This window comes from Kogia breviceps, chromosome 3 (assembly GCF_026419965.1).
Source record: "Kogia breviceps isolate mKogBre1 chromosome 3, mKogBre1 haplotype 1, whole genome shotgun sequence".
NCBI classification, from domain to species: domain Eukaryota; kingdom Metazoa; phylum Chordata; class Mammalia; order Artiodactyla; family Physeteridae; genus Kogia; species Kogia breviceps.
Window position 1 is genome coordinate 158,908,089 of NC_081312.1, and position 26,109 is coordinate 158,934,197.

Genomic DNA, 26,109 nt, shown 5'->3' on the forward strand with positions numbered 1-26,109 from the left:
CCACGATTTGCAGTGAATCACATCCTCACTTCCTACTATAAACCTCTCATAACAATTCTGATCCTACTGACTGCGTTGCCGTGGAGGAGGGCATATGAGTGAATACTGTGTGCAGCAGACAGGAAGCCAATGGGTAACCGTTTTAAGGGAGCCATGACCAAGCTGGGGAATTCACAACCAACGGAAGGGGCTGTCCAGGACAGAGGAAGCCTGGAAGCGGGTTGGGGCCCTATGCTGGAAGGACAGTGTTTGGGTATATTGAGTAAAACACATTATTAGAATGAATTTCACCTGTTTCTTTTTACTTTTTAAAAATATCTCTTTTAGAAAACAAATTGTGTGTGGCTTGCCCTGTATTTCTATTGGACGGTGCTGAACTAGAAGGTTGAGTGAGTGGAAATGACACTGTAACCACCATGGAAATGATGCTCTTGACCTTCGGTTCAGGTTGAACACTTGTCATAAGTGTGCACATGGAGCTGGAGAGGCTGGGAATGAACACAGATGCCTGGCTCTGATACGTCCCTTCCAGCTGTTTGGATGTAGCTGCCTGCATGTCAGGAGAGCCTCAGGAGATAAGGTCATGTCTGAAGGGAGGCTGTTGTAGACCACGCTGTCCCTGCGCTGACCTGAAGTAAACTTACTCATGGCCTTGACCTCCACAACTCACCCCATCAGACCTTCTGTTGCTGCTGACGAAGCCCTTCTAGAATACGAGTCATTTCCGGTGAACACATTTCTCCTAATGATCCAATGTCTAGCTACAGAAAAGGACTGTGAACTCAGGGTCTGGGAATGGGCTTGATCTGCCCTACACATTGCCAGTCCCCAAGCGAGACGCAGTTAGCATGGCTGTTTTCCTCCCACTGACAGGACTATAGTCTATGAACATGCCTGAATCATTTTTGAATCTTTGTGTCTTGGACAGATAAGAAACTTCCTCTGACCCAGAGCTCTGGAGGGGTCAAGCTGCAGGGGAGGGAAAAGGGATGCTGACCCAACTCTCGCCCCCCTTGCTGCCCACAGTTCACGGGGGATGGCAGGCCTATCCTGGGGACGTCCTGTCCTACCTTGTCATGTCAGCACCACGGCCCCACTCAGGGAGCTGAGCGAAGGGGCTCTGAGTAGGAGTCCTTCCCAGGGGTGGGGGACAGGCTGCAGTGTGGCTCCAGCTGCCCCTCTGGAGGTGCTGTTGGAAACCTCCAGAGGCCACGAGAGGCTCTGGAGAAAGAAGGGAAAGTCCCCAACAGTCTCCAGGAGACACGCCACGTGCACAGGACGAAGAAAGTCAGAAGAAGCAATTAGAGACAGGACAGCACCAACCGGCGATGGTGCCAGGAAAGGAGAGTCTTATCTGTGCTTACAGGCTGAGGAGGAGCCAGAGGAAAGAGACCGACGAGAGCAGTAGGGAAGGCACGTTTCAGATGCGACGCAGGGCCTCCTGGTAACCACACGACCGTCGGGTTTACCCTGCATCTCATCACCATGCACCTGTGCGCCCTGAGCGCAAGAGCATTATTAATCCTGGAAAGAGGGTCCACTAGGCCCAAGCATAGGCGCCAAAAGGCAAGGGTAGCAAGCATTCCTCACAGAGGCTGGGGTGCGGGAGTGCTTTCGAAGACTCTTGCTGGGGTCGGTCTTGAACAGACACAGTGAACAAGAAACTGCTGAGGTCAACTCAGCATACAAGGCAATTCAAGACAAGCTGTGTCAGAGGAGGACCAGAGGTTACTTCTACCAACTAAATCACCGCAAAGCTGGTCTGTAGCTGGATATCCAAATTAGAGGTTCAGGGAGTAACTTATATTGTTGGCATTTCCTTTCACTTGTCCTTAATCTACTGCTTTAAATGACAAGAGGTGCCTTTGTGCACTAAGATTTTGACATTTTGCAACTCTGAAGAGCCATAGCTTCTTAAAGTTGCAAGTACCCATGCTTGTCAAGACGACCTACGTTAAATCTATTTTTCAGGCCTTATTTCCAAAGCAAACACAAAGTTAACAAACGTATTAAAGACTTCTGCATTTAATGTTTATTGTTAGTACTATTTCTTGCATGTTTAAGGCCTTACTCTTAAGTACTATAATGGAACACTATCTGAGGAGTTTGCTTTTCTAATACGAGATGTAAATATGAACTTTAATTATAAAGTAGAAATTATTTTCATTCCTAAGAATGAAAGCCTATAACTAAAACATGACTTCTTATTAAAAAAAAAAGGAGTTGAGTAATAAAAATAAAGACATAAATACCTCATAGATCTGCAATTGTTCTGTTGTAGACATTCATCACTCATTTTGAGGGGAGGAGAAATATTGCAAAAAAATATTGCTAAAATATATACAAAAATATATGTGTACACACATACACACACACACATGCTCAAACCCTTATATTTAAAAGCAACCTTTCTTAGGTGAAAAGGTCTCAGTCAAAATAGCAACAAACAAATAAATAAAAGGATTCAGGTAAGACTGAGTAGAAAGGTTTGAGTGGAGAATACGATACAGAAGCATGAAATTGTGGACCACAAAGGGAACCACCAGGGCACACGGGCGGGGCCTCACCCTACAGTTGAGCAGCGTGTACAGCACGTGATCAGGAGTGGTCTGCGCCCTCCACTGCAGGACCTCCGAGAGGAACAGGAACTGGAAAAGAGCACAGCCATTAGGTCTAGACTGTCCTGAGGGGTTGGGCTGGCCTCAACATCTAAAAGTTTAGTCTGTCTGGGTGCTTTTAAGGTGGCTTAAAAGACAGCGAGAGGATAATCCCATATAAATATAATTGACAGAATAAGCAGGTGCTCACAGTGCTTTCCTGACAGTGATTTGGAATTCACTGTGCTTGATTCAGACCCGGGAGTCAGAGGACTGGTGCCACGCCACCATGAGGGAAGTTTTCTGAAACCTGCCTAAGGATGGGAAGACTCTATTCCCCTTATAGACAGAGTAGCTGACACAGAAAAATCCTGTCTCCTGGGGCTTCCAGAAGATGCAGCAGTGATTTCTGGGGGTTGCAATGACAGAATCAGAGCTACCCTGTTTCAAAAATGGGCTCTCTTAAATTTGTTGTGTTTACAATGGCCATCCCTGAAGTCATTCAACAGCTCTGCAGATCACACAGGTGACACGTACCCACTGACTCAGGCTGTAGTAACAAGGACGGCCCTGTTTAATGTCAGGACACAGCACTAGTGTCAGGATACAGGAAACGCCCACATCTTCACCTTAATCCATTTCATGATGGAAATGTACTGTGAGGTGGGGAACATGGTGATCGAGTGCTTTCAGTGAACGTGTTACTACATGTTACCAAATTGGCAACATCTTAAATGGTTGATTTTGTCATACTTCCTGGGAGCCCATTTAGAGTGGGACCCCCTTTTGGTGAATCATGAGAGTTCTCAAGGCTGAATGTTCTAATGGGGACTTGTAGCTATGCGTGACAAACTGTGTGTCTGATGTTTAAGTGGAGTGGGGCCCAAGAATTCCTCCTACAGCTCCCAAGGCTGCTTTAAGAATGTCTGGCTCCCAAACCTGGGTTTTGCATTGACGTTTTCTTGAATTCCAACAATCAAAGGACTGAAGCCTCACTGTAAGGTGGCTGTGAGGCAGTGTGAGTGTCAAATCAGGGCTGGAGGGAGAATCAGGAACAAGTGCTTAGGGGATGCTAGGACACGACAGGGGTTGCAGACACTGGCCTCAGGCCTGCTATTCATGGGACTGCATCACCTACCCATGCAGTCCTACAACACCGCACCCTCAACAAACACGTTTTCCTTATAAAATTACACAGACATCTCTTAAGGGACCAAGAGGGCAGGTAGGAAGAAAGGTCATCAATGGTAGATACTGGGCTGCCAGAGAGGGCAAGTGGGAGTTGCTGATGCCTGTGATACAGCATCTGGGCAGGAGTGGAGAGGAGCCCAGGCAGACGTCTGACCCTCAGCTCTCACCTTCCGGGCCTGGTCATTGTCTTCTATCTGGCCCAGGTCTCTGCCGCTGGCCTGTGCAATCCTCTTCCCAGACACCAGGTTCCCCACCATCACAGAGGCAGGGCCAATCTCTGCAAAGAAGCAGCGGCACACACGTGAGGAAAACATGAGTGAAGTTCCTGAGAACATGACTCCCCACTTTGGGAAGAAGCTTACTCTGGGGAAATCCCTTCAAAGACATAGCTTTGAAAAATCTAATTAGAACAGGATTTCAAGTAAGTCACTACCATGAAAAGGACAGCAAATATGAACAAGTCTCAAGTAAGGGTACACAGAAATAATGCTTTCACCAAATTCCCATAAGTGTTCTCCCAGGCTGCTGCCTTTGTTCTCCATTTAGGGAGATGCCGACATCTATTCATTTAGTATTTGTTTAAAAATTAACTAACAAACAAACAAACAACAAACAGTTTTTTGAAGACAGAGTTACATAACCTCCAATATTTAATAAGAATAAATGAGATAACCAGGTACCATTAGAGACTCCTTTCCTTACAATTGCCAATCACACGAAGCTGCATTTTCTGTGCTGCATGTAAGAGTGGTGCAGATCCTGGTACCCGCCGTGTGTGCCCTGAGGAGGAAGGCGCCCAACTTGGCTCTCAGAGCCTGTTCACTGGGCCACACGTCCCTGTCATGGGTTCCTAGATGTCTGACAGGTGTCTGAGCCCTGCAGCCCTGCAACGGTCATGCATCTGCCGACGATGCCTCATCATAAATGTCTGTCCTAAATTCTGCTGTCACAAACTGCATCTCCAACACCTGGGCCCACTGGCAACCGGGTCGAGGCATCTGATGATGGACCAAGGTTAAAGGTGGGAGAGGGAGGTTGGGACAGTGAGTGAGGACACCCCGGGGAGCTGAGACACTCCTGTCGATTCCTTAAGAACACGGCGAGAGCCACGCTGTGGCAATCCCACTGCTGCTGCCGGCACAGAGGGACAAAGTCGGTGAGCCTGGTACCTGCTTTCCTCCTGCAGTATCAGCGTCCTCACCTGAATCTGGAGAGACCGCTCACCCCCATCTCATCAAGCTCACTTCTGGGGGTGGCCTGGGGGCGGGCTGGTTCCTGTATCTACCGCCAACTGTGCTGCGACCAGTGCCCACCAGTCACCTCTAGCTGACTCGCCAGGAATTCTGCCCCCGCTGCCACTCTTTATCGGTGAAGAGTTGTCAGGGCTGGGTCTGTCTCTCCTACATTCTGGACCCACAGCCTTAGGCAGCTCCTGAACCCCTCTGTGGTACGATTTCCTCATTTCCTTGCAAAATGGAGGTAAGAGGACGAAATCCACGAGGATGAAATGAGTTAATACATGGAACGTGTGGACAAGCGGCCTGCCTGTGCCAGGCACTGTTGGTTGTTGTCCTAATACCCCAGCCCGAGCTCATCCTGGCTGCCTCCGAGGTCTGTCTGCACATCAAGCCTGGAGGCCTGGGGACCTTCCATCACCACACTGGCAGAAGAGTTGATTCCTCACCACCATATTCTTGCAATGAATTCATTTTCACTGATACCTGTGTGCAGCCTTAAAGAGTATGATCAATTAGCTGCTAGGAGGATCAAGTCAGATAGTAGATAATTACGTGTTCCCCAAATTGCAAAGCAGCAGACAAATGTTTACCATCATGACAATGTCACGAGTAGATCTGTACAATTCCTCACAGGCTTCCAGCTGCTGTGACTCATGAAACAGGTATGGAAGCCTTATTCTAATTTGTGCAACAGAAAGCCGTGACCCTGAGAGGTTCTCTGCCAAAGGCCACCCAGGAGGTCTGACAACCACCAAGGTGGCTAGGCTCAGGCACCGCCAACACCTCTCCATCCAAGTGGTCTACACCCCTTGCTGCCTGGACTCTGCTGCATTCCATCCCATGCTTGGTAGAAAGACACCGCTTAGGGGGAGGCTGACTTGCCTGGGAGAGTGTGATGGGAGACGGAAGGGGAGGGAGGCTGAGAACCGTGGTCAGTGTGGCCCCCACCCAGCTCCAGGGCCACCCCGGGCCTGTACGGCCCTCCAGATGTACCTGGTTGCTTCTGCCGAGGCTTGGGCAGGTTTGTGACACACGTGTGGGGGCACATCAGGACATTGCAGGGGTGAAGTGAGCCCTCCAGGAAAAGCTGCTTCGTTTCTGACAAATGGATGCCACCGAGTGGGGTTTTGGGGAGAGTGTTTGCTGGAACCAGTGCCAGACAATAAACCCCAACTTGATGTATACTGTCGATTGCCTGGAAGGTCATTGAGAGAGGGAACCATGTTAAAATAGGTATCATGAACAGGCATGGAGCAAATACTCAGACTGTGCAAATCACAACACATAGAAGCAGGTGCAGCATCCGTGATGCTCTTGGCACGGAGACGCTGAGGTCAGAGGAGGGCAGGCTCGCCAAACTGAGCAGAATACAGTTTTCATAGCACTTGTGGGACACCACACACACAAGAACGGATGCTGGGAGAAAAGAAAGCACACTCTGAAAGTCATAACCAAAAGGTCCTGCTGCGACCTCCACAAGCGAGCGGGAGCCAGTTCTGCAAACCTCTGAGCCCTAAGCCTGTCTGTTTAGCTCCTTCCCTAGAAGGCAACTGTAAGTTTCATGGCTGATGCAATCTCTGGTCAAAAGGAGGGATAATCAGAGAGCACAATGGTGCAGGGAAGCTGACGTGAGCCCAGGAGAGGGGCTCGGGGCAGGAGCGAGCTACCTGCAGCACCCTGCTCATCCACTGGAAGCTGTCCTCCTCCGTGGAGTCCGGCCTCTGCTCAGCCACGATCACGATCCTCTCGTCGTGCAGGACGGTCACCGAAAACACGGCTATTCTGTGGGGACAGACAGGAAATTGCGGTGATCACATGCTGGAGAGGCTCACAAAGGGATTGGCCCTGCCATAAAGGGCTTTGCAGCTGTTACGACTGCAGAGCTCAGGGGTTCCCAGTGCCAACTACCACCTTGACGGGAAATTGCAGCTTCCAACTCCCAGGTGCTCACTCACTTAAGTGCAGCTTTGGGGGAGAAGCCTGGAAAAGCTGGAGGGCAGAACCACCACACTTCCTATGGAGGTAGCCTGTGGCTTTGGGTGACGGGCCTCATGCCTCGGGATAGAGGAGTCAAGCGCAGGTATCAGAATTGTTGAAATTTACTGAGCCGTGAGACTTGCATCTTGAGTTTGCACCTGCGAAGCAATATTCTCCCAATCAGCAGAAATTTGCCATTGGGAGCTAATGGTTTTCTGCTATCTGCGTCTGCCTCTCACGGGAAGCACAAAATGTGGCGAATGGCCCTCCAGGGTGTCCTCTGCACGAAGGTGGCTCGGCTACACCCAACCCCAAATTCTGCTTCCTCCTGCTTCCACTAGCTCGGCAACTCAGGGTGAGATCCAAAGCAGCTGACTTCCTCCAAATCAGCAAAACCTCAGGAGCAATGGTCAGCGATCCAGTGTCGGCTGTGTGCCAAGCTGGGGTTGGGGGCACCACCGGGAAGAAACCCATGGGAGCCAGTTTCTAGGCAGTTTGTGGCTCAACTGTTACCTCTGGGTGAATGAGCTGCAGCAAGATAAATGCTTGGCTCTTTTCTCTGTGTAGTTACTTATTAAAAATAAGATTTTCAAATGGACATTCTTATTTAACTTGGAAGAGAATTTAGTGAAAGTATATTTATGGGACTCAGAAAAGTTTCATAAAATTGGACATTCAGAACTGCATGGAATCTCAGAAGTAATAGAGTCCAGTGGCTTCATTTTACAGAGGAGGACACCAAGTCCCATTAGTTTAAGCAATTTTTTGCAGTTTTACACAGAAAGTGCAGTCTGTGGAGAACTGTGTCAACCACAGAGGGCGCTCACCTTCCCCTGTACACGAACTTCATGGGCTCCACGGCCAGTGCTGTGGCCACGATGTCATCGGCATTGTGTCTGCGCCCACTGACCACCATGAGCCCGTCCATCTTGCCCACCACGAACACGAGGCCCCCAGGGCCGACAAAGCCCAGCAGGCCGGTCCTCACGAAGGGGTACTCGCTGACCGGGGCCCCCGAGCTCGTCACCGGGAACACCTGGGGACAAAGAGCTCTGAGTGCCCAGCAGGGCCCGGCCTCCACCCTCCTCCTTGGAGCCCACTGGTCCTGCTTCCCCGCAGCTGGGTCTCCTCACCTGACCCTGGCTAGAGAAGCCCAGGTCCGCACAGCTGCTGTGAGCGCCAGCCTGTGGGCACCTTCCCTCCCTCCCCAGCTCTCACAGCTCGTCCCACCGGCCCATACGCAGGGGCCTCTGAAGAGGCCTGCCACAGTCTAACAAACACTAATTCCTTCTTCTGCTTATAAAACCACAGCATAAATATGGTAAGTGGAGAAGCAAGGTGCACTTTAAATAACATCTGTCAGTTGTAAAGTAACCCTTGTTCATTAAAATGCTATTTTTCCTTATTGGAAATACACTCAAAAGAAAAATACAGAGGAAGCAAGCCCCACCACGAGTTCAAACTCGATCCCTAGTTTCCTCAACCCACCCGACAGATAAGTCGCAAAGAAAAGGAGATAAGTTTTATTTAGACTGTGTTTGGCTCAGTTTCAGGGGCACTTAGAAACCTGAATCTACATTCAACAAAGCTGCCTATACTAGGCACCACATCACATGTGTTCACATCTGAAGTTCTACATGTTAATAAATTTATCCCCAAACAACTCATACTTGCTGACATACAACTCAGTCAAAGTGTGTTCCTTCTAAGGTCAGGCATACTTGGTGAAATGATACGAATTCTGAGAATGCTGGGTTTACTGGGCAGTGTGTGCTCTGCATGCCACACCCGTGTGCACACGGCACGGACACACACTCATGTGGTAGAGGTAGATGTGCAGTGTGCATGTCTGGCCGAGGCTGACAGGCCCCGAGGGGGCCACTGCTCCCTCCCCCAGCACGGCCGTACACACTCTCCAGCCCCCACCTGTCAGCTTCTGCTCTTCCTAAACGGGTGAGAACGGCAATGGAAAAAAAGGCCCCTTTTAAAGAAACTGTACTTGCTCTTTCTCAACTCTGGTTATGAGGTGAAAACAACGCTGCTAAGCCAGATTTATTGAAAACTATAAAAAAAAACGGCAGGAGAAGGTGCAACCATTTTAATTACTATGAGCACGTTTTACTGAGAAATTACCATCTTCTCTTTCACGTCTATTCCACGCACCCGGCAATGGCTGTCTGACGGGGCTCACCTCCCACCTACCTCGAAGGTGTTCTTGGTCATACCCGAGAGGCCGTAGTAGGACGTGCCCGTGGCAACCGCGCACATGCAGAGCTCCCCGACTTCGTCCGTCCTGCACAGCTGGGGAACCCCGTCCGGCTTCACCGAACACATGATGGCTGAACGCAAAACGAAGCACAGTGACATTAGAGACGGAGGGAGGGAGGGAGTCAGAGAGAAGAAATGAATGAATATGAAAAAGAACATAAACGAGCAGAAGCAGCGTCTGCAGCAAAACCACAGGTGAAAGCGAGCAGGTCCTCACAGTCCCTGAGGCAAGTGAGTCTCCATGTTGCAGCAAAACCTCACATTTTATAGCAATGACATCAGTAAATAATTCCAATTGCTGTAATTTTAGTGTGTAAATGGCATTTAAAGGGAGTAACCGTTCTGCCATCCAGACACGAGGATGACACTTAGAACAAGCCTAAGCGTCACTGCCGCATGCTGAGCGTCATCAGCCAGCCCACACAGCCTCCAAGATGCACCCTGAGCCCTGAAACCAACGAGCATGAGACACTTGCTCAACAGCCTCTCAGGCTTTTCTAAACAGAAAGCCTCCCCTGTCCCATGGGAATCTCAGTCTCTGACCTCAGATTCCCCATCAAGGTGGGCCCTTCAGGGAAGGCTGGCGGATGCTAATATTCCTGTTTGCAGAGCGCCAGCGATCAGGGCAGAAGCTGGTGTTTCAGGGAGGTGGTGGGTGCACCAAGTGACAGCTGAGCTGGGCAGAAAGAGTCATAAGGCTCTAACACCAACCCTCAGGTTGGTGTTAGGTGACAGGGAGTGATGTGTCTAAAAACAAGGACACTCAAAACGCAGGAAGATGTTCAGCTCACTCATGGTAAGAAAAGTTCAAATTAAAATGACACCAAAGTATTCTTCACCCCTCAAACTGGTAAAAATCAGAAAGTCTGAAAATACACTGGGCATGAGGGAGTGGAGAAAGAGGGGCGTCCGCCACTAGCAGCAGAAATATCAATCCTTATGATCCTTCTGAAGGACAGCCTCATCAGAGTTACTTGGGAGTGTGCCCTTCACACTGCGTGTTTCTAGAACTCTCCGTTAGCTCTTCCTCACACCTCTGCAGGCTGGAGCACAGATGAGTTACTGCATCAACCACACTGCAGGGGCAAAAAGTGGAAAATCGCCCAATGGGAAGGGTTTGGATAAACTATTATGTGTTCAAACACCACAACGCTCCTCAGCCTGGAAGGGAATGTGTGAGCTCTTCACCTGCTGCTAACAAACGAGCTTCAAGATTCAAGATACAAGCAGGCATGAAGGGCTCTATTGTTACATGAAATTTTAAAAAAATAGGAAGAAGAATACGCCTGTGTGTGTGTGTGTGTACATGTTGCCTGCATGTCTCCACTGTGGTTGCCTCCAGTGGCTGGAAAGGAGGCTTTTCACTGTACAGTTTTCTCATCTTTTGAGGTTGGAACCATGGGGAATTTATTTATTTGAAAAAGCAAGAAAGGAATGGAGCCAGGAGGCCTGGCTGAAGCTGCAGCTGAGCTGAGCATGTGCCTGGCTTTGGGGTTACGTTGTATGTGGATGCGACCGCCCCTGATGAGGCGAGACAACACCCGTGTGTGTGGAGGCTCATCAGGAGAAGGTCCGGACTCTGGAGGAACTGCCCCAGGAAAGGGCGCCCACTCCCGGGGGACACCATGTGACGAGTGAGGAGAGGCGGGGCCAGGTAGGGAGCCCTACAAATCAGACCGGGGCTCCCTTCTGCCAGCAGAGCCATTCCTGCTGTACTCCCTGGGGCCCCCGCAAGGCCTCAGAAGGTGTCCCAGCACAGGGCAGGGGTGGAGAGGCAAGAGGGCTTCATCAAGGCAGGTCCTCCTGCCGGGAGCTCGTCTGTATGCAACGTGGAAATGATTTCTGTGACTTAAACAAGGGCTCCTGTGCTGCAGGCAAGCTTCCATAAGGGTTTGGCCCCCAGTGCACCAGGACAACCAGCAGGAAGCTGACCTTTGGACAGGGAGAAGTTGCCCAGGTGCCGCTGGGGGTGCAGAGCGGCCCTGGGTGCCTCCTGGGGTCCCAGGGCACATGTGACATAGAGGCCTTTCCTCAGCTTCATGAACATTTTGGGTTTTCTTTTATTAGGAGAGGCCGTGTTACCGCACCTCCTGGGCTGAAGCTTGGTGAACACGGGACCAGACTGGAGGTCAGGCCGAGGTGGGCACGCTCACAGCAGGGGACAGGGATGCCAGCCAGGGCAGCACTGGCAGCTGGTCCCCAGCTGGGCTCTGACTCTGCGCCTGTACCCACGCTCACCTCCAGGCATCACGAGGCCGACGTCCTGCACGGTGAGTACAGAAAGCTTTTCCTCCGAGTCCACCCGGATGACCCCATAGGTCAGCCCGTGCATGGAGAGGACGCCGCGGCCTGGGGGCTGGTTGCTGTCATCGGTGGGCCTGTAATGGCAGTTTGTGTCTGGTTAGAAGCATGTCAGCTGTCTGAACACAGATATGCATGTAAATGTGCTGCATGCACACCAAGGTTGCACCTTTGGGCCCTGAAGGCCTCTGAAGGCAGGTGTGGCTGCCACACGTCCCTGTGCTCTTCTCAGCACCTGTTTTCTCCTTTCAGGAGACACCAATGTCTGCTCCTTCTACTTCTGGGCTCCTGAGAAGTGTAGAGACGCCGAGGGACTCCCTTGTTCCCCTGCCCTCCCCTTACATGTGTCCACCAGAGACCGACCAACTCCTTTTCACACCCACTCCTCTCTCCGCAAGGTCGGATTTCTCAGGTTTGAAAATGGCTAAGAAGGGAGAGTCACGTCTCCAAGAAGGACGATGACAGGAGTGAGCAGAAATGCTAGACCGCCTGTGTGACCTCAAGGCCAGACGTGCACTGTGTGGGCACAGGCTCAGTAGTTGTAAAAATCGGCAATTATTTGGATGAGAGACCACATTTAAAGTGCTTGATGGCTGGGGGAAAGTACAGCTTCACCACATCCACGGTCTGCCTTTGCCACCGTCCATGGGCTCTGAGGCTGCCCCGGCCTCACCTCTGCTCTTGTTCTCCCTGTTTCCACGCAGCATCCAGCCCTGCTCTCCCCTCCAAACCCCAGCCCACTCCCTCTGGGGCCCTGGCCTCCTTCTTGCCTCTGGCAGACGGCCTCGTGGCCCTCCCCCTCACTGTCCTCCAGGATGGTCCCGTCTCCATAGCAGGTACCATCTAACTATCTGTCCATGCCTCCTCCAGGAGGGCAGGAGGGTTTTCTTTTGGTCACTGCGGAGCCCCCAACCCTGGAGTAGTGTACAGCAATAAACGTCTGTTGACTAGATCAGGGAACAAATAAATTAAAACATTTCCAAGATCATGGATCTTATATCTGCAGGCTAAAGATTCTTCAATGTAAGCGAAGTGAGAGAGTGCAATTTAGGTAAACATCACATTTGTTTCTCTAATTTTCCATATACAAATGCTTAAGGTAGTTTTAGGATCTAAAATATGGACTATAAATAGAAGTTTGCTATACGGTTTTAAAGTATCATCAAAGTTTATAATGAAACTAAAAACATAAATGGGGAAACACAGAAGTTAAAATTTGCAAAAAGAGATCTAATTTGAATCAAGTAACTGGTGTATTTAAAAAAGAAGCATATGTTATATGTCAATTATATCTCAATTTAAAAAAATAAAGAAGTATAAGAGTCTGAAAATCGAACTATTCCATCTATAACAATCAAAAAGAGTAGTGCTAAAAGGATATAAAAGGAAAAGTCGCCCAAATAATAAGACCCACATGAAACTACCTGGAAATGAGCCCCAAACACTGGAATTGATACTGATCTCCTGGCTTTTTCTTTTCCAAAGATCCCAACAAATCAACACTTTGAAATGAAAGACAGAGGAGTCCTACAGGAACCCTCTGTGGCCAGGGCTCCCTCACCCTCATCCTCGGTCAAGATCCCACATGAGAGTCAGAAATCATAAGCCTAAGTACCTGCTATATGTTGAACTGTGTCCCCCCAAAAGATATGTCCCTGTCTTAACCCTCTGAACCTTGAATGTGACCTTACTGGGAAACAAGGTCTTTGCAGAAGTAATCTCTCCCTAACTAGGGAGAGATTATGGGTCTGCAAGCCATGGGTTGCTGGTACCACCAGAAGCCGGAGGGAGGCCCAGAACAGATTCCCCATCAGAGCCCCCAGAAGGAACCAACCCTACTGACACCCTAATTTCAGACTTCCAGACTCCACACTGTGAGAATAAATTTCTATTGTTTACAGCCACCCAGTTTGAGGTACTCTGTTAAAAGAGCCCTAGCAAATGAATTCTCCAGCTAAGTAATATAATTTAAAAGTGCACCAGTTTTAGGACTTCCCTGGTGGTACAGTAGTTAAGAATCCGCCTGCCAATTCAGGGGACATGGGTTCGAGCCCTGGTCCGGGAAGATCCCACATGCCGCGGAGCAAGTAAAGCCTGTGCGCCCCAACTACTGAGCCTGCACTCTAGAGCCTGTGAGCCACAACTACCAAAGCCCGTGCACCTAGAGCCTGTGCTCTGCAACAAGAGAAGCCACCGCAGTGAGAAGCCTGCACACTGCAATGAAGAGTAGCCCCCGCTTGCCACAACTAGAGAAAGCCTGTGCACAGCAACGAAGATCCAACACAGCCAATAAATAAATAAATAAATAAATAAAAAGTGCACCTGTTACATCTCAAATAAACAACCTAACCTTACACCTAAAGCAATTAGAGAAATAAGAACAAAAAACCCCCCAAAGTTAGCAGAAGGAATGAAATCATAAAGATCAGATCAGAAATAAATGAAAAAGAAATGAAGGGAATGATAGCAAAGATCAATAAAACTAAAAGGTGGTTGTTTGAGAAGATAAACAAAATGGATAAACCATTAGCCAGGCTCATCAAGAAAAAAAGGGAGAAGACTCAAATCAATAGAATTAGAAATGAAAAAGGAGAAGTAACAACTGACACTGCAGAAATGCAAAGGATCATGAGAGATTACTATAAGCAACTATATGCCAAAAAAATGGACAACCTGGAAGAAATGGACAAATTCTTAGAAATGCACAACCTTCTGAGACTGAACCAGGAAGAAATAGAAAGTATAAACAGACCAATCACAAGCACCGAAAGAGAGACTATGATGAAAAATCTTCCAACAAACAAAAGTCCAGGACCCGATGGCTTCACAGGAGAATTCTATCAAACATTTAGAGAACAGCTAACACCTATCCTTCTCAAACTCTTCCAAAATATAGCAGAGGGAGGAACACTCCCAAACTCATTCTACGAGGCCACCCTCACCCTGATACCAAAACCAAAGATGTCACAAAAAAAGAAAACTACAGGCCAATATCACTGAACATAGATGCAAAAATCTGCAACAAAATACTAGCAAACAGAATCCAACAGCACATTAAAAGGATCATACACCATGATCAAGTGGGTTTTATCCCAGGAATGCAAGGCTTCTTCAATATACGCAAATCAATCAATGGGATAAACCATATTAACAAATTGAAGGAAGAAAACCATATGATCATCTCAATAGATGCAGAAAAAGCTTTTGACAAAATTCAATACCCGTTTATGATAAAAACCCGCCAGAAAGTAGGCACAGAGGGAACTTACCTCAACGTAATAAAGGCCATATATGACAAACCCACAGCCAACATCGTTCTCAATGGTAAAAAACTGAAACCATTTCCTCTGAGATCAGGAACAAAACAAGGTTGTCTACTCTCACCACTATTACTTAATTTTAGAAGTTTTAGCCACAGCAATCAGAGAAGAAAATGAAATAAAAGGAATCCAAATTGGGAAAGAAGAAGTAAAGCTGTCACTGTTTGCAGATGACATGATACTACACATAGAGAATCCTAAAGATGCTACCAGAAAATTACTAGAGCTAATCAATGAATTTGGTAAAGTAGCAGGATACAAGATTAATGCACAGAAATCTCTTGCATTCTTATACGCTAATGATGAAAAATCTGAAAGAGAAATTAAGGAAATACTCCCATTTGCCACTGCAACAAAGAGAATAAAATATCTAGGATTAAACCTACCTAAGACGACAAAAGACCTGTATGCAGAAAATTATAAGGCACTGATGAAAGAAATTAAAGATGATACAAATAGATGGAGAGATATACCATGTTCTTGGATTGGAAGAATCAACATTGTGAAAATGACTCTACTACCCAAAGCAATCTACAGATTCAATGCAATCCCTATCAAATTACCACTGGCATTTTTTACAGAACCAGAACAAAAAATTTTTAAATTTGTATGGAAACACGAAAGACCCCGAATAGCCAAAGCAATCTTGAGAACGAAAAATAGAGCTGGAGAAATCAGGCTCCCTGACTTCAGACTATACTACAAAGCTACAGTAATCAAGACAGTATGGTACTGGCACAAAAAGAGAAATATAGATCAACGGAACAGGATAGAAAGCCCAGAGATAAACCCACGCACATATGGTCACCTTATCGTTGATAAAGGAGGCAAGAATATACAATGGAGAAAAGACAGCTTCTTCAATAAGTGGTGCTGGGACAACTGGACAGGTACATGTAAAAGTATGAAATTAGAACACTCCCTAATAGCATACACAAAAATAAACTCAAAATGGGTTAAAGACCTAAATGTAAGGCCAGACACTATCAAACTCTTAGAGGAAAACATAGGCAGAATATTCTATGACATAAATCACAGCAAGATCCTTTTTGACCCACCTCCTAGAGAAATGGAAATAAAAACAAAAATAAACAAATGGGACCTGATGAAACTTACAAGCTTTTGCACAGCAAAGGATACGATAAACAAGACCAAAAGACAACCCTCAGAATGGGAGAAAATAGTTGCAAATGAAGCAACTGACAAAGGATTAATCTCCAAAATTTATAAGCAACTCATGCAGCTCAATAACAAAAAAACAAATAACCCAATCCAAAAATGGGCAGAAGACCTAAATAGACATTTCTCCAAAGAAGATATACAGATTGACAACAAACACATGAGAGGATGTTCAACATCACTAATCATCAGAGAAATGCAAATCAAAACTACAATGAGGCATCACCTTACACCAGTCAGAATGGCCATCATCAAAAAAATCTACAAACAATAAATGCTGGAGAGGGTGTGGAGAAAAGAGAATCCTTATACATTGTTGGTGGGAATGTAAATTGATACAGCCACTATGGAGAACAGTATGGAGGTTCCTTAAATAACTAAAAATAAAACTACCAGGGGCTTCCCTGGTGGTACAGTGGTTGAGAGTCCTCCTACCGATGCAGGGGACATGGGTTCGTGCCCCGGTCTGGGAAGATCCCACATGCCGCGGAGCAGCTGAGCCCATGAACCATGGCCGCTGAGCCTGTGCATCCGGAACCTGTGCTCCGCAAAGGAAGAGGCCACAACAGTGAGAGGCCCGCATACCACAAAAAAAAACCCCAAACCAAACCAAAACAAAAAAACTACCATACGACCCAGCAATCCCACTACTGGGCATATACCCTGAGAAAACCATAATTCAAAAAGATTCATGTACCACAATGTTCATTGCAGCTCTATTTACAATAGCCAGGACATGGAAGTAACCTAAGGGTCCATCCACAGATGAATGGATAAAGAAGATGTGGCACATATATACAATGGAATATTACTCAGCCATAAAAAGAAACGAAATTGAGTTATTTGTAGGGAGGTGGCTGGAACTAGAGTCTGTCATACAGAGTGAAGTAAGTCAGAAAGAGAAAAACAAATATCCTACGCTAACACATATATATGGAATCTAAAAAAAAAAAAAAAGGTTCTGAAGAACCTAGGAGAAGGACAGGAATAAAGATGCAGACGTAGAGAATGGACTTGAGGACATGGGGAGGGGGACGGGTAAGCTGGGACGAAGTGAGAGAGCGGCATGGACATATATACACTACCAAATGTAAAACAGCTTTTGGGAAGCAGCCATGTAGCACAGGGAGACCAGCTCGGTGCTTTGTGACCACCTAGATGGGTGGGATAGGGAGGGTGGGAGGGAGATGCAGACGCAAGAGGGAGGAGATATGGGGATATATGTATATATATAGCTGATTCACTTTGTTATACAGCAGAAACTAACACACCATTGTAAAGCAATTATACTCCAATAAAGATGTTAAAAAAAAAAGTGCACCTGTTTTCATTTTAAAAAGCCACATGAAAGCAAAATGCTGGATCAGCCCAGACATATCCCAAGTATGGGAAGACTGAAGAACTCATCTGTGGTGACCAGCAAGTACCGCACACAAGAAGCCGGAGGCAGAAGTTCCTTTATGACCTAAGAGTGTACAGTTTGTCTTAGTTATGAGATCCACTTTCCTACGTTTAATAACAGTAAGAATCAATATTTAAATACATTAAAATCATGAACTCCATTTGCTACCAGAAATTCTCAATTACGTCTGTAAAATGGTAGTTATGGAAGACTGAGTTTACTCATCTAAAATGTAAACCGATGGCACTAATCTGGCATTACTGTAACCTACACTGTGTATTTATATTTATTAGAGTTCCCTGCTAGTCAGAGCCACTCAGACACCTGGGTTCTCCCTTGGCAGATTTGCAAAACACATGCAAGAAGGCAGAACAGAAGCACCTGAATTCCTAAGGCACAGTACTCAGCCTCGTTGCCCTGCTCACTCAGACAACTGCATTCCTGGTTCTGTCCCCCAACCTCTCTTCAGGACCTGCTTGCCGACAGCCCCTCCCTCCTGATGGGGGAGCTGTGCTCAGTTGGTGCTTCATGTGTCAGAACAGTCCTGAGCCCTTTACACACCGACTTACTCACTACCACAAACCTGCATAGGCACTACTATTCTCCCATTTCACAGATTAGAAAACCAAGGCACAGAAATGCTAACTTAGTTGCTTGTGTGAGTGGTGGGGCTTGGGGGGATTCAGACCCACAGCAGAGCCCCTGCCCAACCATCCTGTCTCCTTTCCCAACACTTACCCTGCCTCTGGCCTAGAAGACCAAGCACTTTTTAGTTCACTGGAAGTTTTCTTTTCGTGAACTTTTAAAACAGCGATATGAGTAACATGTGAGCACACCCTTCGGATGGACAAAGCAAGCACTGCACAAGAACACACAGCAAAAGGTGAAAGACCCTGCTTATCCTCTGGCCCCCTCCAGACCCACTCCCTCCCCTAGGCAGCCACTACCCACACTAAATATGAAGTTCCAGCCTCTTTAATACACATTTACCTATAAAATACGTGCATACACAAATGTATTTACATCCACAGAGAAGCAGAACCGCAACATGCACATTCTTCTGCAACTTGCTTTTGTCACCAAATACCTTGCAGATCTTCCTACAGGAGTGTGTGCATGTGAACATATATAGTATGCATACTGGACACATCAATGAATTGACTTGTTTTAATTATTAGATGGTGTTCAGTAATATATGTTTATTTTATTTCATTTAATTTGTATGCATTTGGAAATATTTCTGTAAGATACATACCTAGAAAGGGGATGGAGGAATTAAAGAGCATATACATTTAAAATTTTAATAAATCCTAAATACCTTCCCAAAAGACTAGGTCATTTTGCAATCCCACTAAGAGTGGATGAGTATCATTACTTTTTCACTCACTAGACACATCTATTGCACCGTGGACGTTTACGAGTGTTACGAGTGTTAACTAATCTCTTTACAGCGACCCTGTGGGACAGACACAACTGTCCCCCACTCACAGGCAGGAAGGGCATCGCCAAGGCAACAGTGGTGGGGCTGGCCAGGCAGCATGCTCAGAATGGCTTCAGAACACCCGTGCCTTCCACCTCGGTGCTAAGCTGCCCTCAGCCTTACCCGTTTCCACACACTCGTGCCGACACTTATCACCAACCTTATAACTGTTCCCAATATGGTGAGTAAAATGCATTCCTCATTGTTGTTTCAATTTGCATTTCCAGGATTATTAACCAAGTCAGATGATCTTTTTCTCCATTAACACCTTCCTAGGAAATAAAAAGTCCGAGGAGATAAACTAGGTGAGGGAGGAAAAACCAATCCCAACAAGCAAAATTCCTAGGAATTTCAGAACATCCACTTTCATGATCAAAAACAGTAGATTAAATAATGGCCAAGAGAGCCACAGACCCATGTGTCAACTTTGAGGTTCAATTCCAAGGTGAACGGTGTGCTTGTGTCTCACAGAGAACACAAATTACAGGAGGAATCGTCCCGGCAATCTCAGGACTACGCAGAACTTGTCTTCACACTCTGAGAAAGCACTCAGCTAGGAACGGCTGACACTGCCGTGGCGGCGAAAGGGGAAAAGACCAAGCTGAAGCCAAGGAAGAGGGGAGTCAGCTCAGCGCTCGGCCTCACGAAGAACGAGCTGACGGGGATGGCCTTCAGTCGGGCAGTTTGTCCCCACTGTCCACTTGCCATGCCATTTCCAGCCTCTGTAACACGCTCGATGTGCTTTGAGCTGATCATGCTTCTGCCAACGCCTGAAGAAAGAGCTCCTATACACGCAATGAACACATCAGCAGTTTGCAAACAGCTGGCCAAACTCAAATGTGCATTGATGCGAAATAAGTGGGGTCAAGTCAGCAACAAGGGTTACGAGTATTTCCGCTGCCAGGATTCAACCGGGTAACTACACCTCTTTAGTGCCACCGCCATCCTCCAGGCCCTCGGACAGGCAGGACAACAGAGATACAAGGTTGAAACACAGTACTCCCTAAGTTATGAGTTATTTTAATGTAATGTTCTCCCTTTTCTCTGATGAAAGCATTAAAAAAAAAAATCAACCCATTTTAAGAGCTATATAACACAGAAAGGAACATTTTCCCTATATCACATCCTCACCTACCCAGTAAGTATGCAGTTATCAGATTTTTTTTCCTGCTAAATATATTATTTAGAGAGGCTTAATTTTCTCCCAGCCAGAAAAGGGATCACACCATACAAATTGTTTACAAGCTGTGTTTTCCATTTGTCCTGGCTACTTTTCCACGTCAGAGGGCAATCAGTCAGAACCAGCCGGGAAACAGCCTGCAAGTCCAGGAGGCTGCTTCCCAGAGTCCACTCTGTGCATCTCGGTCTCCACCAAAGCAAACTTCTGTGTGCAATGCAGTCCAACACCAAACACAGCAGAACAGACTCAAACACACGTGGTCAGGACAAGATAACACTGTTACTCTGCTCTTTACTGCTACTTCATTAAGTCATTTTAATTTAGATGATTATCATCTCCAAACTATTTTGTGTTAGAGAAGTTTTAAAATTTTATCTAAATTTTTAGATAAAATGACAAACAACATATTTTTATCTTCTTGTGTTTTAAAAATAAGATTATGGATCTCCAAACTCTGACTTTTTGGGGCAGTCAAAAACATTCTTGAAAACCCCACTTCAATTCATAGGCTGTGTTAACTGTTTTTTCACTCTGGATCACTGGTTTGTTTGCCCCTGTCCGAAACCGTAAAATTTCAGCGTCAGATGGGTGCTATATGCCAAGTACAGTGCCATGTTTGGTGTCTTTGCCTGTGGTTTTTGCCCAGCTTTCTAAGTTCTGAGTTAGATGTTTTCAAAGTGGAAAATATTTATGGTGGCAAGGGGGTATCTTCACCATTCTTTGGAACTACTGTTTTAATTACTGTGTTATATAATTATTACCTTTTTATCACCAAAGTGTCATGGTATTGAAATAATACCTTGCAGTTGAAAGGGCTACATAAAGGTTTTAGTTCAATCAACATTATCACGATGTAGATTTTAAAAAATGGACTCTATCATCTATATTCTAGAGACAGAGACATAATCAGACAGTGACCAAGGAGAAACCCCCCAGTTTTGTAATTCTACTGATGAGTTTAGGCAGCACGAATCCATATTTCTCCAATAGTTTTTATTCTACAACTAATCTTCAGAGAAAAATAAAATACAAAACATTTACCTGTAAGATGACAATTTTAAAAAGATGGAAGCGGATTAAATACCTGGGTAAAAATAAGGCTCCCAAAGGAAGCCAGGGCAGACTTCAGAGAGTAGCGTGGCTTCTTGTCATCACCCAGTGGACACGTGTGCAGGTGGACACTTTAGATACGCATAAACAAGGGCACACAGGAAGACAAACACACGTAAATTCAGGCACACGAGAAGACATATGCATGAAGATAGACACACGTGCACTCACACATGCAGGGTGACGGACACTCACCAAGACGGACACATGTGAAGACAGGCACGTCTCCTGTCCTTGTTCCATCAAGTTCTCTGACTCAAACATCCTGCGTAAACCCCACTCATTTCCTGGGCTGACCTTTGTTTCCTCCTGGGGAGCATCCTTCCTGAGGGAAACGCTGACAGGGCGAGTCTTGGTGTCAGACACAGCCTGGGCAGCACACCTGGGGGCCCAGACCTCGGCCGGGCTCCTGTTGCCAGCTCTCCAGGGTGCCTGCACGTCCCGCCTGTTTTCAAGCAGGAGGCCTAAGATGACCATGATCTCTGTGCACCCCAGAGCCTTCCACATTCCCTTTCATGTAGGTGAGAGGTGTTCCATTGTCTTCAAGAAGAGTGACATCAAGATACTTAATGGCCATAGCCACGGGCACCAACCCACCAGGCCCGGTGTCCACTCTGGCAGGACCAGCTCAGACCAGCTCGAGAAGGCTGGCCCTGCACGGCACTCCGGGCTTCCACCCAAACCCACCGACTGCCTATGCAGCTCTCTTGTAACAACTCAGCTTGCAGATTTACAAACATTATAACAGAAGAGAATCACAGAGTTACACGTGTTCAGAAGGGCCAAGGCCCTGTAAATCTGAGCAGTGGAGATGCATCTGCAATTTTTCTTCACTGAGGACCATAGGCAACAACTGAGTGTCATTTTCTACTTAAGTGGATAAAAGCCAAGCAGGCAATCATCTGCTTCCAGCTCCTTACCGCAAGTTCAATCTCCTCTTCAACGTAGGGCAGAACAAGCTGTCCTGGGAAGGTTATTCAAGCACAGGACACAAATGCTCAGATGATAGCGCAAAGGAAAACATCAGCCCCCAATCCCATTGGAGTGAAGGGATCAGCCACAGAATAGGGTGACGTGGCAGCCAACTACTCATTTGTTTTTTTTCCTTTTTCCTTTAAAGATCATCCTTTGAGTAGCAGACAAAGTGAGGACGGCAATGTTTCCCATGTTGACTTTATATAACATTTAAGAAAGCGTCCATTTTGTCCTCACACCAAAATCCACAGGAGCAATGACTAGGCCTCCTGGACCCCCAGTCAAAACGGCTTGAATAGAATGGATCAAAGCTATTTTTACTTAATAACCTGGCCTCTGACTTCTTATGTGTGGAAAGTTCACTTCAAGTTTTAGGAAGAAAATAAGCACAAAGTATTACAAAATGGGTGTAAACACAGGCTCATTTTCCAAAAGCAAGACTTTTTCCAACCTTTCTGTGACACAGTCATGTATATGAACACCAGGAACAGGGAACTTGCCCTCTATTCACAGGTCACAGAGAACAGCCCGCAGAGGAGGACGTTCACAAAAATGTAAGTGTGAGTGTTTTCATCAAGTTTGCTTGAAAATGATGTAAGCACGTAAGAAACAAGGACAACGAAAGAAACAGGTTCTAAACAGGAGTCTAGCATGTGTTTCTCTCCTAAAGATATTCACCCCTGAAACAGAGCCCTTGTCACCCGCTTCACCTCCACGCAGAGCCTGAGAGCGACAGCCAGGTGCAGAGGCCATGTTCTGCATAACCAGCACTCAGTAGCTCCAACATGCAGCACATGCATAATAACGAGATAAAAAGATAACCATCTCGGTGAGACTGAGAAATATGATCAAGGCGAGGGAACGGAACATGAAATAAGAAGCGACCAGGGGGCTATTTAAATTTTGATCACACCATTATTCCTATTTCTACCTAGAAGACTAAAATTGTACCTTTTTTTCATCTTTCACCCCTGTCCCTCGGTTTACTCAGGAACCTGAGAGACGCCAATCACAAAACTGGTGGTCTGAGAAGACACCCCAGCCAACCAGGGCGGGCAGCTCTGGGGAGGGGCTGTGGAAACCAGATGACTGGAGCCTGAGAGCTGTGCACGCGGGCCGGGGGCGATTTTACCGTATGGGCTCAGTGCAGAAAGTGAGGTGGCAGAACCCATGTCCTCCTATGTTTATTTATGTCTGTGTTCTACTCAACTCCTGACTCTCCACGGCTGTGCATGCAGCACATAAAGCCCACACATGGCTCCGGGGAGCCTGGGCAGAAGCAAGTTTCCTGCACAAACTCTGGGGTCCAGAGCTTGCTCCTGTGGAACGGATGAAGCCCCTTCTTTCCCTGCCATTAGAACATCACCCTGACAGCCTCAGACTGCTGCCCCAGACCCCACCTGCGTCCACGCCTTCTCCCTATCTCTCTCCCTCCTCTCCCCCGCCACTTCCTCCTTCTTTCTCCCACTCCTTTCCCCCCCTCCCTGCCTTCCTCCCTCGTCTCAGCCTTTCTCATGATCAGCCTCATGGGGGCCGTGGAGGGTAAGGACACAGCTTTCTGCTGGTGCTGTTTTCTCAGGAGACCAGATTATGATACCATAACTCTACGCTGTTAGTTGCACCTAGATCATCAAGTAAAATGAAAGCAAACAAAACCCCACATGACTACTCGCAGGTAAAACTGCAAGGTAGCATTTTCCTGCTTAGGTGGGTGTGCACGTCCTGTACACAGACACGCGGAAAAAGGCTCAACTCTTCACAGCACTTGCTGCTGGTAAATTACGAAGGGTCATCGTAAGTGTCTGGCAAGGGACTTTTACTTCTCAGTTTACGTATTTTTAATTTTTCTTTCATTCATCTATTAACAAAATATATACTAAGCACCAACTATTAACCAGAAGAGACAGAGAATAAACAATAATATCCCAGTAAATCACACAGCGCATGAGAAAGTGGCAAACGCTGAGAGAGGGCATCACAATGAGTCGCACAAGTGTGGGAGGGGCGCGTTCACTCTTGGTGGGGTGGTCAGGGCAGGCCTCGCCGAGGTGAGCAAAGACAGAGCTCTGGCCACACCAGGTAGAGCGGGCAGCTGAGACCAGGAGGTCTGCTTGCAGGGAGGGAGGATGGGGCAGTGGGAGAAGGGGCCAAGAGGGGGTGTGGCCAGACTGCATGGCCTTGTGGCTCCTGCAGGCTCTGGTCAGGAAGGAGAGCAGGCAGAAGGCTGGGAACCCCGGTGAGGAGGCAGGAGAAACAGCTGGGCTTGGATGTTCCCTGCTGAATCGGATGGGATGTGAGAACAAGAAGGCTGGAGGCCAGCGGGAGGTGTGGAGTATGTTTACACATGGCTCCACTGAATGGTAAGTAAGAGAGGATGATCATGGGGGTGGATGCTTAAACTAAAAATCGTGACCACTCTGTCCCCCACTCTCCTTCCCACGTGAAAGGAGAACTGAGTCCACAAACAGTGGCCAAGATCTAAGAGATGAAGACCAGCCCTCGGTCTTTGCATGTCCCTGGGTCTAACCTGAACTTCTCATGGACAGTGAACAGATGTGAAGTCTTGTGGGGGCGGGTGGTGGGAGCAGCAAGAGGGACAGTGGTTACACACAGCCTGGAGCAGACATGGGTGTGGGCACCAGGGCCTGGTGTGTCAGAACAGAGGTAGGAGGCACAGATATCCACGGCCTCGTTTACAGGTGAAGAAACAGAGTGGTGAAGAAACAGAGTGTCTCAGAGGCTAACTGGTCCATTAGAAAGTAAGTCTACAATCTGCCTTTTCTATCAGATAAGGTGGTTGTGAAAATCAAGATGAGAAGACTGAAAAGCACTCTTTCAAATGTACACAGTTCTGGACAAACTCAAGGTAAACAACACCACGGCGAACACTTGGCAAGCACTTGCCGGTCTTGAAATGTACCCTGAACTCTGCCGCTAGGACCTCTCTCCTATTGGATATGGTGAGCATGAAGTTTGTCATTTCAAGTCACATCAAAAACCAAAATGGGTTGGCAGGTAGCACACTGGAGTATTAACCACCGTGAGAATCTCTGCATGTGGGAACTCGCCGGCTGTTTTGGGCCAGTCATCAGTGATGCTCTGTTCATTTTACTGCAACAAAGTGAAGTACCACTTCCTGAGGCACTCCAGGCAGATGTGTGCCGCCTGCGGGCGCCGGCTCTCCAGAATCACAGGGCACCTCTAGGACACGACATCACTTGGCCAAAGCCACAAAAGAACAAGACAAAGCCTCAGAAAAAGAACTGCATGAAGCAGAGAGAAGCAATTTACCAGACAGAGCTCAAACTAATGGTCATGAAGATGCTCACTGAACTCAGGAGAAGAATGGAGGAACTCAGTGGGAATTTCGATAAGGACACAGAAAATATAAAAAGAACCAAACAGAACTGAAAAATAACAGAAATCAAAACAACACTAGAGGGACCCAAAAGCAGATCAGAGGATGTGGAATGGATCAGTCATCTGGAAAACTGGGTAGTAGAAATCATCCGATAGGAACAGCAAAAAGTAAAAAGAAAGAAAAAACATGAAGATGGTTTAAGGGGCCTCTGGGACAACATCAAGCGCATGAACATTCACACTATGGGGTCCCAGAAGGAGAAGAGACAAAAAACCTAGCTGAAGAAATAATGGATGAGAAATTCCCTAATTTGGGAAAGGAAATAGACATCCTAATCCAGGAAGCACAGAGGGTGTCAAGATGAATTCAAAGAGACTCACACCAAGACACATTATAATTGAAATGGCAAAGGTTAAAGATAAAGAGAGAATCTTAAAATCAGAAAGAGAAAAGCAACTGTTTACATGCATGGGAACTGATATAGACTATCAGCTGACTTGTCAGCAGGAAGTCTGCAGCCCAGGGGTCTG

At 47.0% G+C, this 26,109-nt stretch overlaps 1 protein-coding gene across 4 annotated transcripts in view; it reads right to left on the reverse strand.

Moving 5' to 3' along the window:
• Positions 1–26,109, reverse strand: part of DIP2C (disco interacting protein 2 homolog C) — a 371,973-nt gene that overhangs the window by 65,071 nt on the left and 280,793 nt on the right. For all 4 annotated transcript variants that reach the window (XM_059056827.2, XM_059056829.2, XM_067030168.1 and 1 more), the window contains 7 exons: positions 11,510–11,649; positions 9,206–9,342; positions 7,831–8,039; positions 6,694–6,808; positions 6,020–6,221; positions 3,956–4,065; positions 2,568–2,648 (listed from right to left, as the gene is read on the reverse strand). In XM_059056827.2, coding sequence (XP_058912810.1) covers positions 2,568–2,648; positions 3,956–4,065; positions 6,020–6,221; positions 6,694–6,808; positions 7,831–8,039; positions 9,206–9,342; positions 11,510–11,649 — 994 coding nt within the window. The remainder of the gene's footprint in view (positions 1–2,567; positions 2,649–3,955; positions 4,066–6,019; positions 6,222–6,693; positions 6,809–7,830; positions 8,040–9,205; positions 9,343–11,509; positions 11,650–26,109) is intronic.